Below are 16,698 nucleotides of genomic sequence, written 5' to 3'. Positions count from 1 at the left end.
GCTTTGCATCTCACAGGCAATCCATTCAAATCCTTTGAATTTGAACCCATTATACCTCGTTGTAAGAGGACAAGGGGGAATGGGTTCAATTTGAAAGACCAGGATTTGCTGGGATGTTGGGAGGAAATTCCTCCCTGTGAGGGTGGGCACGCCCTGGCACAGGGTGCCCAAAGTAGCTGTGGCTGCCCCTGGATTCCTGAAAGTGTGCAAGGACAGGCTGGACAGAACCTAGAGCAGCCTGGGACAGTGGAAGGTGACCCTGCCATGGCAGAGGTGGCACTGGGTGGGCTCTAAGGTCCCTTCCCACCCAAACCATTCTGGGATTCTGTGCCATGTACTCTGGAATGACCCTACTGGAGCAGCAAGGCTGGGGCAGAAGAATCCCTGTGGTACCCTGTCCCGTTCCGGCGCTCCCTGGAACGCGATAAATGGAGATAAACTCCCCAGAGCCATTCGCGAGCCCTTCCCCCTCACGGCACCGCCTCACCCGACCGCCCCCCCACGTGACCGCCGCCCGCAGTCCTCCTTCGGGTCGGAGCGCACGGGGTCGCTTCCGCTTCCGGCTCTGCCCAGCCCGTCATGGCGGCGCCCAGCGAGGCCGGGGAGCGGCGGCCTTTCGGGAGGCGGCTCCTCACCGACCCCTCCCGGCTTTTCCAGCACAACGCCTGGTGCGTGAGGGCTGCCGCCGCTGCCCGCTCTAGACCCCCGTGAGCCGCCCAGGGTTCTGCTGCCCTGCGGTGCCGCCCCGCGCTCGGCGGTGGGGTGGGGGTGGCCGGGGCGGGCTCGCCGTCGCCTCTCCGATTTGCGGTGTCTGTGGCCAAGCGCTGTGTAATGAGCCAGTCCCGACGTGCCCGCTCCGCCTCACGGGGCCCTGACCGCGGTGACCGCCCTCTTCTCCGGGCGCGCCTCGAGAGGCACCCTCAGGGCGTGGAGCAGGCCGGGGCAGCGGTGGATGTGGGGCTGGCGGCCGCACAGCGACTGCGGGCCGGGCGGGGACCGGCATCCCCGAGCGGGGCACTGCTCTATGTGGCCGGTGCTGGTGTCCGGGGGTCCTGAGCACTTGGAACTGCTCCCTGCGGGGTTCTGGGCCTTGGGGACTGATTCTCTGGGGGCTCCTGAACCTTTGGGATTGGTCCTCAGAGTGTCCTGAAACTTCAGGACTGATCAGCAGAGTTCTGAGCCATTCTCAATCCCTTCTGAAGCAGTAGAATTCCTCAGGCTCCTGTGGTTGCAGCAATTGTTTTATTGCTATGGTTAATAGAGGTAAATTACCTTCTGTCAGAATATCCATAACCTGACATTCTTTCAGTAAGGTTGTGCCAAGTGTGTGCTTGGAACAGGAGCTCTTTATGTAGATGCAGAAGTTGTTTTAAGTCAGTTAAACATCCAAATTCTCTAATTTGCTGGGAACTGAAGGTATTTTGCATTTTGGGGGTAAATAGATCCGCTTTTGGTCTCTGGCTGCTCTACCATGTCAAGAATCGGGTGTGTTTAATTTGTAATTAAGTGATATTTATATGTGTCAGCCTGTCATTCCTTCTGGGACTGTTCTATACAAAAGGTATGTTACAAAAGCATATCCTTAGTTTTCCTGTGGAAATTCTTAGTAATCTGTTTTTTCACAGACGTAATATTTAAGCCTTTGTTTTGTGAGTTAAAATCAGATGACTGATTCCTTGTGAGACAAGAACTGCTTCTTGAGCCTTGTACTCTGCTTTTCATTGACTTGTTTTAATGAAAAAAGGCCAAGTGAATCACTTTAATGACTGCATAACTGTGTATGTGCATTGAAGTTATTAATAATTCTTAATGCTTTAAAGCTTCCCCTAATTTTCTCATCATTTGATTTCATTTAACAGTTACCTTCCAAATAACCCAGCTGCCTTTTCTGCTTTAACTTGAGAGAGACGATGTAGTTTTGTGCTGAGTGCTGTCATGGTTTTAGCAAGGATCTATTCTCTTTAAATTTGACTTGACTGAGCATCCAAAATGGGACAGATTTAGGATCCCTCCTGTTTGCAATTCCATGAGTTCTTTCAGGACTAGGACTTGCACATGCTGACTAGGCTGTTGTGCTGGTGCTGGGCTGGAATTGGGGATCACATCTGCAGCCCAGTCCATTTGGAGGGCTCTCCAGACCTTTCTCTTTCCTACCATGCTTAGCTCTAGTTCATCTTATTTTTCACAACAGGGATAATGTGGAATGGTCAGAAGAGCAGGAAGCCAGTGCCAGGAGTAAAGTTCAAGAAAACAGCTCACAACTATTGCCACAAGACAAACAAGGTACTTTTGGAGAGTGTCCTCATGTGAGTCAGCTTTGTGCCAGGAATGGAACAGTCTGGCCAGAGCCACATCACAACATCATCAGTTCCTCTCTTCCCCCTCTCCCAGTCACTCAGGAGGCATTAACACAGCTGTGATAATGGGAAATTGAGGGGGAGGAACCTTTCTGGTCTTAATTTATCTCCCTGTGACTCTTCCACCTTCACTAGAGACTCCTGCTGGTTGGGAGGAGTCAGATTGGGTTACACTTCTCTGTCATGATGTGTGTGTTAAATACTTGTTAGTGTTCATTGTCAACAAAAACCTCTCTTGAGTGTAGAGTTGTTGCCTCTGCTTATTTTTGCTCTTTAAAGCTTAACTGCTAGTACACAGTTTTTGCTGACTTGCTGTGGAGTGAGCCCTGACCCAAGCTGATTTTCTCTCTAAAGGGTCTGAGAAAGTAGTGTCCATATCTCTACAAAGAGATATTTATATCTCTACAAAGCAAACAAACCACATGAGAACAATTTAATCAGAGAAAGAAAAATTATTTTATCTTGATTGTTTATCCTCAGATAGACAGCAAAGGGATTCCAAAGTTTGAATTTTGTATGATTTAAAGGATATTTATCACTCCAAAATGCAGAGCTTACTCGTCTCTGAATCAAGCTCAAGGTGCTCAGGTCTTTGGTTAAGTCATGGTTGAAGCCATTCTGAGATGGTTAATAATGCATTTTCTCCACACCTGGTAGAGATCATCTAGTTCCTCAAATGTTGGTGAAATGGTTCTTTGGTTTGATAAGAAACTTATCTGATGATGATCTTGTTATACCCTGCTGAGCTCTAGGGTGTATCTGCTCCTTTAGTGAAAATTAAATCGAGTGTGTCACCAGTCAGATGATGCTGAGCACTACTGGAACTATTGAGACACTTCCATATAGCTTCCAGTTGTGTTCACAATAGCAAATTTAATTCAGCAAAGAGTAACCCTCCTAATTTCTTGGACTCCTATAGATATCCAGCAGTTTTCCATTGTGATGCCCATTGTGTTGAGCTTATTTTAAAATATGGTTAGCATTAAAGGGTGCTGTCTGTCATGCTTTGAGAACCTACATACAACTAGGAAATTGTGGAGTAATTTGCTGTTGGAACCGTTTGTCAGAACTCCATGATATATTTTCCAGAGTGAACAATGGAGGCCAGTCAAATGTTGATGGTTGCTATTCACTGGGAAGCCTGTGGAGACAATGGGATGGCTGGAAAGTAGGGAAAGCAGCCCAGGCAAATGTGCTTGAAGGGTCTGGTAGTTTGAGAAACAGGATGTCCAAGGAGGAGAACAAAGGCAGAATATTGGTCATTATGACTGTATTATTCTGTGGACTACTTGGAGATGTCAGGATTTGTTCTGAAGAAGGAGGGAAGCTCTGTGGCTATGTGGAACTTTTGTCTCCTGGCTGGGAAAAGAAAGAGAGAGAAATCCAAGTTTCTTGGTTTCCTTTTGAGGTTCCATGATTAGCCCCCTTGCAATTCAGGAGGTCCCTGGTTCTCTTCTGGTCTTTTTGAACAGTTACTTTTGTTTGCTCTTCTTTTGCACAGTGAAGGGGTGAGAATGGGCTTGGCTTTGGGGGTATGCTCTTATAAAGGTGAGCAGGAAGTCAGGAGTCCTTATCAGGAAAGTCCCTGAAGGAATCTGGCTTGCACACCAATGGCACTGTGAACTAATACTCCAAAAAGGGCCTGAAATAAGTGTGATGTGAACTTTTCTGGCAGGAAGCCATGGTCATATGTTTGCTTAAATCTGTTTCTTGTATGATCTTTGTCAGCTGGCCCTTAATTTTTTGTATTTACATTGTTACTGATCATTTATTCAGGGCTTTGAAAACAGCAGGCTCCAAGGTAAATGAGCTTCAAATAAAGCTTCCCCACATGTAGTTTGGAGTATGACAGCTCTTCAATAGCATCCAACAGAATTTCAAACTAATGTAACAAAGGAAGAGTACAATGTCTTCTTCACCAGTGTAATGTGGCAAAAATATGGGCAATCCAAAATGGCTGGGCTGGAATTTTGTCCCAGTGTCTCAAGTAAGCATTCCACAGCAGTCAGGCTGTCATGGAATTGTTGGAGATGAGCAGGAATCAGGATCTGTGGTTTTGTTACGCGAAAAAGTTTCAGCCTCAGAAGCCTTGCATATTCCTGCTGGTACATGGGAGAAAGAAAGTTTAGGGTAGAGTGTGCAAGGGTTTGGGTCAATAGCACTTCTTTCAGCATCAGCAGTCCCTGACTCCTTCCATGCAAACAGTGAACTGACCTGGCTCTGTTCACTGTGACCTGCAGTGAGATCATGGTGCAAACTTACTGCTTGTGTCTAATACCAGACATTAAAGTTTCCTTCATCTTCGTGGGTAAGAACCAGGCTTCTTAAAAGGAGAAAATCCTTGTAGTTGAGGTAAAGAGATTATTTTCTATATAGCTCTTTGTGCTGCAGGGATATATCCTACTAAAAATAGACATATGACTGATTAGTGCTTCTTTGTTAAAGCCATTTTTGTCTATATTTGGCTGAGGCTACATATTTTTCCAGGTGTTCTGGGTTCACTCTACCATCTCACTTTGAAACAGTTTTATGTTCTTCAGGAAGACTAATAAATAAACAGCAGTTCAGCTAATAATACCCTACAGTCATTCTTATTCAGTAATGCATTTGTTGCCATCCAAAGATGGTTGAGGAGTTACTTATTATTGGCATGCAGTTGGGATTTCTGGCCATGGATGTTAATGTCTGTAGGTGATTTCAAGCACAGGATGCTATAATTAGGCATCAATTCCCAGAACAAAAAACTCATCACATTGATGAAGTCATAGAAAGTCACTTGGATTTGTAGCTTCCCGTGGAAGAAATAGTTCCCCCAGACTGTACTTGATCTGAAATCTGTGAAAGTGTGTGGAAATAAGTTTGTAGGTGACTCAAATTTCACTCTATTGTGGCTTTGTAAGCTTTTCCAACTCCCTGTAATACTCCTCTTTCTCCTGAAGTGAACCATTTGATGTGAAAGTGCTGCTGCTCAAATTAATTCTGTTCATCTTTAGCCTGTCCACCTTAGTTCTCCACTGGTACTTTAATGCAGTGGTCACTGTTGATTCCCCTCTTTTGTTTTAGTTCATAAATGTGTGATGCTCTGACATGCGCAGAACTATGGAAAGTAAAGTTATCTGGACTGGACTCCAGCAAAATGTGGAAAACATGCTGTCCTGTTACCTGCAGGATTGCATAAATTCTAACTGAGCTTCCTGCCAGGCAGGGAGAGTTAACTCATTTTTCGGTTTCTCCACCTGAAAATAAGAGCAGTGTTGGACAGGAGCTTTCAGCTCCAGGCAGCTCTCAGAAAATTCCTTAGGAGTTGTGCTTTACACTTAATGTCACCAGGCTCCAAATTAATTGTTCCAGTCAGCTGAACAAGTCAGTGTTAGAGATGGAAGTAAAACCTGGATTTCTTTAATCCGATCTCCTTCAAAGAGACTTTTTCTGTTGCTGGCTTCCTTTAAATCCTACCAGGAGACAGAGTTTCCTCTTCTCTCTTTTCCCTTTTTAAGTCCTAACAAAGTGTCTGTGAGGACATAGGCTGAGTGTTTGTGTAGGATTGCAAATTTAAATAAAGGATTTTCAGTCAGTAATGTCACTTATTACTGTAGGTTGGTGCATAAGTGCCTGCAGTGATCCCTCACTCTCTGAACTGATTAAACCCTGAGACCTTCTGATTTGATGCCTGGTGATGTTTTTGCTTGTGTTCACAGAGGAATATGAGGTGAATGCTAAGAAATACTGGGATGACTTCTATAAAATCCACGAAAACGGCTTCTTCAAGGACAGGCACTGGCTGTTCACTGAATTTCCTGAGCTGGCACCTCACAGGAACTCAAGCCAAAATGGAGATTCTGTACATGGATTTAGTAACAAAGAAGAATCCAAAAAGGAAGGGCTGGGAAGCTGTGAAATTTGCCATTGCTCGTTGGAAACCAGGACAGAGAGACAGTTAAACCTGATAAAAAGCCCACCTGGAGGCCACACGGAGGGGTTGGCTGCACAGAAAAACAGTGATGGGCATTACCCAGGATCAGCTGCATCTTACCGTATATTAGAGGTAAGAGCTGGAAATCAAAGTCACACATCAAAGCCTCTCTTGTGTCAGTGTGACTGGGACATAAAAATGTGTGTCACTGCCAAACAGCAAGGGAGGGGATGATTGCCTTCAGTCAGTAAAATGCAAAACTTAGAGGGTAGTTTAGAACTGAACTAAATCTGTTGGGATTCTTTTGGTTCAGACTCTGAATTAGCAGAGCACAAGAACTGTAAGAAGTTTACAAGTATAGAAGCCAAACTCTTGCTATCAGATGTTCAAACAAGCATTTTAAGGTCATCTTTTGAAGAAGCTGATTCTTCTACTCTGTATAAAGCTTCCCCTTCTGTCCTGATTCAGGGCAAATCTGTGAGGAAACTTACAAAGCAGTTTCTCTGGAAAGCAGATTCAAGTGGCCCCTCCCCCAGCTGGTTCAGGAAAATATTTCCCAGGAGAAAAGTGGAAAAAACCTCTTTATTTAACAAGCAAAGTATTCACAGGCATAAAAAATGAATAATACTGAACCATAAAACCTCTCACTGTTCTGAAGAGATGGCACCTTCAGAAAACCCCTGTCGTGGTGTGTAGCTTGGCTCACTCAGTCTGTTATCAGTCCCTCAGTGCTGGAATGCTGCATCCTGGGCCCTGGTGGGCCACAGATGTGTGCTCCCAGTGTTCTGGGGTTTTAGCCCAGAGCAGGGTCGATCAGTTCCAAGGAAAAGAAAAACCACAGGAAAAGAAAAACCACAGTCCAGGGAACTTTGCTACCTCAGCTAGCTAATAACTAAAAGTAAAGCAGAGTTCTCTCCCACTGCCTGTCTTGCAGACAACACAATCCTTGAGAAGGAACACAGAGCAGAGGGAGCAAGTACAGTTTCTGCAAACAAACTGCACACTTCTTCTCTCCTCCTTTGCTCTTGGAACCAGTCTTAAAGATGCAGAACTTAACATCCAGCATAAACAGAACTGACAAACAGGGATGCAAGCATCATATAGTCACCCTAGGACACCTTGTCATTGTCTTCTGCATGTTTGTGCTGACTCCTGTTTGCCTTGGGAGATGCAAAACAAAGCAATGAAGCCAAGAATGTAAAGATGCTCTTGGGTTTGTTCCTTAGGGCCTTTGTGATAACAGGGAATCCCAAACTGATACAGGCTTTGTCCCAGAGAAGTTTGTGGCAATTTTAAGTATTGGACGGCTCACAGCTGGTTGTGACCTTTTTGCTCTGTCACCTCTAGTTGTTCACTGTAGATATTACTGGATTTGTTGAATACTTAGTATTATATGAAAGTCCTGCCCTTCCAGGGAGAGTTAGTGTGAACTGTCCTGAATTTTTAAATTTAATTTGACACTGTCACAATTTCCTCAGACTACAGTGTTCTCAACGTGCATCTCCTATCTCACCTGAGTGAGCTCTTTAACTTACAGCTGTCACTGCAAACCCCCTGCGGTGTTTTCTGCTCAGTCTGTTTCAATTTTACTGATTCTTTAAACATTCAGAGGCAAATTCCCTAAACCCAGTTGTGTGAGCCATCATCTCTTCAAATGGGAACAAGCAGAAGGGGTAATTGGAGTAAAGCAAACCTAACTTCTCCATTGCTCTGATTTTCTATGGAAGTGAATGTAACTCATCCATGGCCTTTGCCCGTGCTTCAGTGACTCATAATGGTTGTTATGCTTGGGATTCCAGCAAAAACAGCTTTCAAAAGAGTAGCAATGTATAGCTCATTATTAAGATTTTGACAAGAGCTTGCTTAGTGGTTTCCCGCACATGTAATCCTGTTCCTCAGACCTTAACACACTCAGATCTTGCATGGACACTTCAGAATAGTCACTGCCATTCTCAGCTTTACTAATGCATAGTTCTTCCTTACATGGCTGTAGAGAGATGATTGAAAATTATCTGCATGTACATGCTGAAGGAATTATTTTCACTGTATACATCTGCTCTGTTTATGCAGGTTGGCTGTGGGGCTGGGAATACAGTCTTCCCAATTTTACAAACCAACAAGTAAGTAGAGACAAGAGGAAATGGCTTCCCACTGCCAGAGGGCAGTGATAAATGGGATATTAGGAAGGAATTGTTCCCTTTGAGGGTGGGGAGGCCCTGGCATGGGTTGTCCAGAAAAGCTGTGACTTTCACATTCCTAGAAGTGTCCAAGGCCAGGTTGGACAGGGCTTGGAACACCTTGGTCTAGTGGAAGGTGTCTCTGCCCAAAGCAGGGGTGGGACTGGATGATCTTTAACGTTCCTCCAAGCCCACACCATTCTGGGATTCTGTGAAGTAATTCTCAGTAGGCTTTCACCTGCATGAGATACCAGCCTCTTAAAAACAATTGGAAAAATGTTCCATTACAAGCTCAGAGAAAAGCCAAATGATAATGGTATCTTTGCCATCTGCAGCTTCGGGTTATTGTGTTTTGAGCTTGGAAGCCCTTGGTTTTAGATTTAAAATACAAAGGAAGCAGTCAGTTCCATATGAAAAGAATGGACATAAAGGAGCAATGGAATCCACCAGATTTTGCACAAAAACTAAAGCCTAGGATTTCTGGGCTTTGTGCATTTGAAACACTCCTGAATTCCTCAGCATAAATGAGTTTCTTTGATTTATTGCAGTGACCCGGGCTTGTTCGTTTATTGCTGTGATTTTTCTACAGTAGCTGTGGATCTTGTCCAGGTAATCTCAGTGGTGACTTATGAAGATGTGGGAAGTATCTGGGGCCAATTGCCCATTAACACAAATCTATACCAGCTGCCAGTGACTCTCTGGCTGTGCTGGCAGCTTTCTGGTTTTAGCCAGCCCTGGTGCTGACCCTTGCACTGGGAAATCTGGAAAATGAGCCATCAAAGATAGTAGAAATTAGGGAAGTAAAAGTTCTCAAAATGTCACGGTGGCAGCAAATAAGTCAGACAGATTTTATTCCCCTGTGGTTGGCAGTACTTTTCTCAATGCAGTGTTCTTTTAGCTGAGTAACTTGAAAAAAACTCAAACCTTGAAAACATTCAGGCTATTTTTTAACAGGAACTTAAGCTGGTTTTTGTTTGTGCGTGTCACTGTCACCACAGTTCTGGGAACATGGTCTGATTTCTTCTGTACAAGCACCTGAGGAAGAATCATGTTTGTGGTGCAAGAGGTTGGAGTTTGGTCAAAGGACAAATACCACTGATAAATTTCTGGTCAAGGCAGTACTGAGAATATATGAAATATCAAATGCAATCCTGAGATGACAGGGGAGCATAGCACCACAGTCAGCATCCATTTCATCTTCTTTATGTGACACAAGCACTGTTTGTAGAGGCTTCTGCAATCTGTAGCAGCAGCTAAATCTGATTTTTTAAGGCTGTAACTTTAGGCAATCAAGTTTTATTTTTGGGGTATAGGGAATATCTGTTTGTAGATTAAATGAATATTGATTTCAGTGATGCAGAGAGGTGCCCTGATACTCTCACTTATGTAAAGGTTTCCAATTTATCAGTATAAATCTCTCATTTCTTACCAGTGTTAGTGGAAATTCTGACCTTAAAATTGTGATCAACCCTGGTCCAGTTTTATGGGTTTTTTTGATTGACTGTATCAAGACCAAAGCTCTTTGTAAATCTCCCGTGTGTAAATATTTTTTCACATTTCACACCTGTTCCTTGCCTGACCAAGGAATATACCTGACACAAAAGTCCAGTGAGACAGCAACAGATCTCTGGACACACCTCTTGATAATGTGAAATTTAAAATACTCCATATAATACTAATAATCCATATAGTCCAGCTTATACTGAGATCAGGGTCTGCTACTAATGTTACTTATTTCTCTCCCTCAAATACAGAATAATGCAGAATATGATTCTTCTCGCTGCTTTGCATTTGTCCATGACCTGTGCAATGACCAAAGTCCTTTCCCAATGCCAGAGGAGAGTCTTGACATTGTTATTCTTATCTTTGTCCTCTCAGCAATTCTCCCAGAGAAGTAAGTTTTAATAATTCCTTCTGATTGCAGAAGATAATTCTTCTATGACTGGAGTTCTTTAATAATCTCCTATGAAGGAAAATGAAACTTTGTTCTGTTTGTGGTCTATTACAGGGACCTGATAAGGTCTCCAGGGTGAGAGATGGACGAGAACCTTGTTTCTTGATCAGAAGGCTGGATTTATTGATATATTATATATAATACATTATAACTATACTAAATAGAATAAAGAGAGCAGTTTGCAGAGGCGGCTGCTAGGCTAAGAATGGAAAAGAAAGAATCTATAACAAAGTTGTGTCCAGGGACTCTGTCCCTAGCTTGCACTTTGTGATTGGCCCTTAATTATAAACAAGCACATGAGACCAATCACAGAGGCCCCTGTTGCATCTCACAGCAGCTGATAATAATTGTTTACATTCTCTTCTGAGGCCTCTGCCTTCCAGAAGACACAGAAATCTGAAAGAAAGGATTTCTGTGAAAAAAATGTCTGCGACAGTGGTCCAGTTTTCCACGAAGCCTCAGCAAACAAAATTTGCAGGTATTTGCTGTTGTAACCAATTCTGACAGAGGACAGGGTGATTCATTGCTTGGATCACTGTTCTGAGCCCCAGCCACACTGAGCACTCACTTTGGAAAGTATTCTGCTGGATTTTCAGGCTCAGAGGGTAGATTAATTTCTAACATGGGAGGCAGCAAGAAAGAAGGGTTCAGGTTCAGGAAAAATGTGAGGAAAGCACTGTAGTCTTAGTGTGATAATTGTTGCAACCTACACTAGTCTCTTTTTTTGTTCCCTTTAGTTTTACTTCACAACACTTCTCTTCAAGTTCGCTTACTATTTGTTTTGCAGAAACCAGTGGAGATCCTTTTGTAATCAGGAAGAGAGAGCAGTTAATCCCTGCTGTGGCAGGATGTTATCCTTGTAGGAAAAAAAGCATAATTGGGCAATGTCAAAAAATAGAGGCCAAATAAAATGAACCCACCTGACTCTGGGAGAGCTCAGAATGCTGCTGGCTTTGGGTAGCTCTTTACATGAAGTTGAAATGTAAAAACTTTATTCCATCTTTTTGGAAGGAAAGAAACATGATTTTGCAGCTTGTTGAGTGTCCTGGTTTGTTCTTCTCTCAGAATGCAGTCCATTGTGACCAGACTGAGTCGCCTTCTGAAACCAGGGGGAATGATCTTGTTGCGAGATTACGGCCGTTATGATCTTGCCCAGCTTCGGTTTAAGAAAGGTATTTCCTTTCCCGTGGGAATTCTTGCTCCATCACTAGTAGATTCTGCTTCTCTGAAGCTGTGTCTGCCCTGTTTGGAAGCAGCTCATTAATTCTGCAAAGCACAGTGTGTGCTGGAGAAGGGCCCATTGTTGGATGGCAGTTGTTGATTTTTAAGTGATCACTGGTAACTGTTTTTATCTGTCTTCTCTTAGGTCAATGTCTGTCTGATAACTTCTATGTAAGAGGTGATGGCACCAGAGTCTACTTCTTCACACAAGGTAGGAGGCCAGAAACATCCCTCTGACTCTCTTCACCACTTCTTGTCCCTGTGCCCTCCTGATTGGCCACTAGATCTTTTCAGCCTCTTTCTTGGAGCCCTGTGAAATGTTAAGTATCTCCCAATTAAACAGTGACCTGGGCTTCTCAGCTTCTGGTGCAAGCATGACATGGTCAATTTCCTTAGTGGAAAATCTTTTAAGAGGAAGACTGGTGTGTTTGCTACCCTGGGAGGGGTGGGATTGGAGGAGCTCTCCTTGTATATTGGCTGCAGATGATGGAGAGAGATGGACACCACTTAGCAGGCCTTCCCTTAATTTTCCTGCTCTCATGTGAGGAAATCAGAAGGGTGTGGTTCAGCATGGAGCTGAGGCAGCCCCTCCAGTTCAGCTGCTGCTTGGTGTTAGCAGCAATTGTTACTCTCCTGTTTATCACCAGCTGCACCTCCAGTCCCTCCACTACTGGCCTCTGAGCACAGTCAGTTCTAGAGCATTGGCACAACTGAACTGTTCCCCTCTGCACAAGTCATGTTTGGCACAACAAAATGAATGTTTAATGCATGTTTGGTGAACACTTCACAATGGAAAGCATCTGATAAAGAAGCACAAGCTGAAACCTGTCAGACTTTTCCTACAGAAACTCCAGACAAACCACGTGCTCTGGGAGTAAGCTCTGCTGCTCAGCAGGACTGGGGCACTGTGAGACTTACTTATTTGGTCAGGATTATCTGCCAGTGGAATTGTTGAAGCCTCAAGGGCTCTTGGAGCTTTAATTGGGCCCCAACAGGGTGTGGGGTTGAGGGATTTTTTTTGTTTTCCAAATTTAACCTTAATGAATCCAATTCCCCTCCAGCCTAAGCAGCACAGATCTAACTGCCACTATTTAAAAGCATAGGTCTGATCCTGTTCTTTGCTCTTGTGGACTCTGAAATTCCTCTGGGCAAGGGGGAAGTAATAGCTCTGTCCCAGCTTGCCAGAAGATGCTCCTTAATTGCTTACTACAAGCAGTATGCTTATTTAAAACTGCTGCTGTTTCCTTTGTCAAGTCTCTAGTTCTAGATGTACTCCAAATAATTCTTTCCTTCTTTGCTAGAAGGAAAACTTGAAAAACTGTGATGTTAAACTCCCCTAGTAAAGTAGTTGTCTTGTTTGATCATTTGCCTGCTAGGGTGAGACCCTGGGTTTCCTCTGGCAGGATACTGATACCTGTGAGCAGGTATCAGTTAAAGAAAAGCTATGGTCTCCTCAGTTTCCTTCTCTTTGCTTCCAGATGAGTTAGATCATCTGTTTACCACAGCTGGGCTGGAAAAAGTCCAGAATCTGGTTGATCGGCGATTGCAAGTGAACCGTGGGAAGCAGATGACGATGTATCGGGTGTGGATCCAGTGCAAGTACTGCAAACCCAGCACCCTTCAGCCATGAGGCATGTGGACTCTGGGCTGGAGCCTCTTCATCTCCTCCTTGGTGACATGTGTGTGATGCCATTCTGCACACCCATGACCTCAGTGCCTTGTACCATGCCTGGCATCACTTCAAGTGAGTTTTGCTAAGGATTAATGCCCTGAGAGTAGAGCAAGCATTTTTGATGTCATAGAATCACAGAAATATACTGAGTTGGGAAGGACCTGTGAAGATCAAGTCCAACTCCTGGCCCTGCACAGGACACCCCAACAATCCCACCCTGTGCCTGAACACATTGTCCAAACACTCCTTGAGTTCTGGAAGCCTTGGGCAGTGACCCATTCCATGAGGAACCAGTTCAGTGTCCAGCCACCCTTTGTGGGAAGAACCTTTTCCTGATATCCAGCCTAATCCTCCCTGGACACAGCTGTAGCCATTTTCTCAAGTCCTATCCCTGGTCAGGAGAGTGAAGAGATTGGTTCCTGCCCCTCTGCTGTCCCTCAGGAGAATGTTGAAGATCCCAGTGAGGTCTGACCTCAGTCTCCTCCAGCTGAACAGACCAAGTGTCCTCAGCCAGTCCTCATATGGCTTCCCCTCAAGGCCCTTCACCATCCTTATGGCCCTTCTTTGGATGGTCTCTCATGGCCTAATGTCTTTTTTATACTGTGGTGCTCAAAACTGCCCCCAGCACTTGAGGTGGGGCTGCCCCAAAGCAGAGCAGGACAATCCCCTGCCTGACCAGGAATGCTTTACCTAATGCCCAGGACAGAGATGTCCTTCATGGTGCCAGGATGCTGCTGACTCATGTTCAACTTGCCATGGACCAGGACTCCCAAGTCCCTTCCTACAGCTGCTCTCAGCCTCATTCCCCAGTCCACCCACACATCCAGCCTTGCCCCTTCCCACATGCAGAATCCAGCACTTCCCCTGTTGAACTTCCCACAATTGGTGATACCCATTTCTCCGATTTGTCAAGGTTTCTCTGGAGGCCCTCTCTGCCCCTGAGAGACTCGACAGCTCCTCCCAGTTCAGTGCAGACAGCAAACTTCCTAAGTATTCCTTCAAGTTCTGCATCCAGGTCATTAATGTGGATGTTGAAGAGCACATGCTTGAGAAGGATGCCCTTTAAATGTCATGCTACTGGTCTGCATTTTAAAAATTATTTATGGTTTTAACCTAAGAGATGGTCATGGTGTCTTACAGCAGCTGAGCAAGTTGAGTAGCTACTTGCTCATCCTCTGTATTTCCACATGAAATAGGAGAGCTCTGACCTTATCTCTGTCTTGTGTACTCTTGTCTTTGCAACAAGCATACAAAGGATAAACCTGCTCTTCTCTGCAACGGCTCACTGATGTGAATCCCTTGGCTAGTTTATCTCGTGCAGCTATTTCCTAGTCATTCAGGTGTGTGCCAATCCATGAGTTAAAATACATTGATCTAAGGGCAGAAATTGAGACTATGTGAGTCTCTCTGTACCAGCTTTCCCTAGATGATTCAAGGTGTGGAGAAAGCAATGATGCTGTTCTGCCCTCATTGTCCACAAGAATGTCCTCCCAGGGAATCAGCAAATAATAGCTCAGATGCTATAAATTACTCTCAGGCAGGGTTCAGGTTTTCAAGTTTGCTGCTGATGCCGATTTTAGGGCACCTTCAGAGTGCAGCAGATCGGAAGCAGCTAACAGGACCAGGGTTTATAAATAATTACCTGCTTTTCCTACTGGCTGCACCTCCCAGGTCACAAACTACCCTGCCATGGTGATGTGCTAAACCAAAACACATGAGACACTTTCTTTAATCTGAAATCTCCAGGAGGTTTAATTTTTGCACTCTTGTTTCATTTCTTAAGAGGATGCCAACACTGTGGCTTTCAGAAGGGATTTCCCTGTCTTTGACAGCAAATACCTTTATCTCAGCTTGTTTTCTTCTGTTATTTTTAGGGTGTGGTACGGCAGATATTAGAATAAGTTTCATGCTCTTCAGTGTTGGTTTGATTAATGTAAATCATGCTTGCAAAGACTGTAGCAGTGGGGAACAAAGTGACATGGACCCCCTTATGCATCCAAAGGAGATTGCTTTATGGTAGAAATTGCCTTTTTTATACCTTTAATCTCCACCTGACATAGCTGAAACCAAACCGAGGCCTAACAGAAAGAGGGCACCCATTGGCTGGCTCAGCTGCAGCGCTGCTGTCCGCACATCCTATCACCCAATCAGCTTCCTGCGCATACACTGTCCGCACATTCCTTCAGCCAATCAGCTTCCTGCTCATACACTGACCATGTGTTCCTTCAGCCAATCAGCTTCCCACTCACACACTGTCCACCTGTTCCTCCAGACAATCACAGCCTCACTCCCAGCTTGACTCTCTCCTCACTCATAGCTGCCTCTCAGCTTTCAACCAACTTCCACCATCCAGCCTGCAGCTGTGCCTTTCCCACTGGGCCTTCTGGTGAGCATAACCTGAGCAACTTTAACAATTATACCCCCATATCCCACATCTCCCTGCCTGTTTTGGTTTTTTTATTAGGCAACAAAAACCTACAAGAAAAAACCTAAACAACTCCTAAAACATTAATAACAGTGACAACAATAATAACTATAAAAAGTTTTCAAAAACTCTAACATGCTTATAACATAGCAACTATATGCACATGGAATCAGAATAGTGCAACAAAAGGTGGCACACACCGTAATGGAATCCACTCTACCTGGTTGCCTGTGGAGACAGAGGCTTAACCTCTTCCCCATGTCATTAAGTCCAGGGGTCCTTTCCATTGTCCAGTTCATTTACCATTAAATTTTATTTTACCAAAGTCCTTCACCATTTCTGGAGATCTTAGATGAGTCTTAGTGTTGAAGGAATACTGTCTCTCACATGCTGTTTGTCCCGTCTCATCCCAATTTAAAAAAATTCAGGACATATAAGGCCTTTAGGTAGTCTGCCATGAGGGCACCTCAGCTCCCCCTCTTTTTGTTTTTCAAGCATGGTTTTTAGGGTTCTATGGGCATGCTTGGGGATAGCTTGCCCTGTGGGAGAGTGGGGAATGCCCCTATGGTGAAACACACCCCATTGCTGCAAGAAGTTAGCAGCTCACTCTGAGGTCTAGGCCGGCGCGCTGATGGTGTCGGGAAGGCCCAGAGTGGTGAAACAGGTGCGCCAGTGCCCGATGGTGTCACAGGCCTTCTCTCTGCTATGAGAAGTTCCCATTAGGAAATGGGAATAGGTGTCAATAGAAGCATGAACATATCTCAAACAACCAGACTCTGGGATATGGGTAATACCAATTTGCCAAATGGAGTTAGCTGTTAAACCTTGGGTGTTAGTACCTTCTGCTAAAGGAGCGAGAGCAATCCCACAACAGGAGGGACAAGACAACAGGATATCACGAGCCTGTGAGGAGGTCAATTGAAATTGTTTGCAAAAAGAATGAGCATTCTGGTGGAAAAGGCCATGAGATAACTTGGCC

At 44.6% G+C, this 16,698-nt stretch overlaps 1 protein-coding gene across 1 annotated transcript; it reads left to right on the top strand.

Annotated features, from left to right (window-relative positions):
* Window positions 1-579: 579 nt before the first annotated feature.
* On the top strand, window positions 580-15,136 carry LOC131568503 (tRNA N(3)-methylcytidine methyltransferase METTL2-like). Its single transcript, XM_058820589.1, has 9 exons — window positions 580-668; window positions 2,192-2,283; window positions 6,056-6,402; window positions 8,341-8,390; window positions 8,996-9,056; window positions 10,202-10,341; window positions 11,467-11,573; window positions 11,768-11,833; window positions 13,101-15,136. Exons 1-9 carry the CDS (start codon window positions 580-582, stop codon window positions 13,250-13,252), a joined length of 1,104 nt encoding a protein of 367 aa, XP_058676572.1. The 3' UTR covers window positions 13,253-15,136.
* The last annotated feature ends 1,562 nt before the right edge of the window (window positions 15,137-16,698 follow it).

This window comes from Ammospiza caudacuta, chromosome 27 (genome assembly GCF_027887145.1).
Source record: "Ammospiza caudacuta isolate bAmmCau1 chromosome 27, bAmmCau1.pri, whole genome shotgun sequence".
Taxonomy (NCBI): domain Eukaryota; kingdom Metazoa; phylum Chordata; class Aves; order Passeriformes; family Passerellidae; genus Ammospiza; species Ammospiza caudacuta.
Note: the sequence above shows the minus strand (reverse complement) of the source record. Positions and strands in the feature narration are given on the sequence as shown.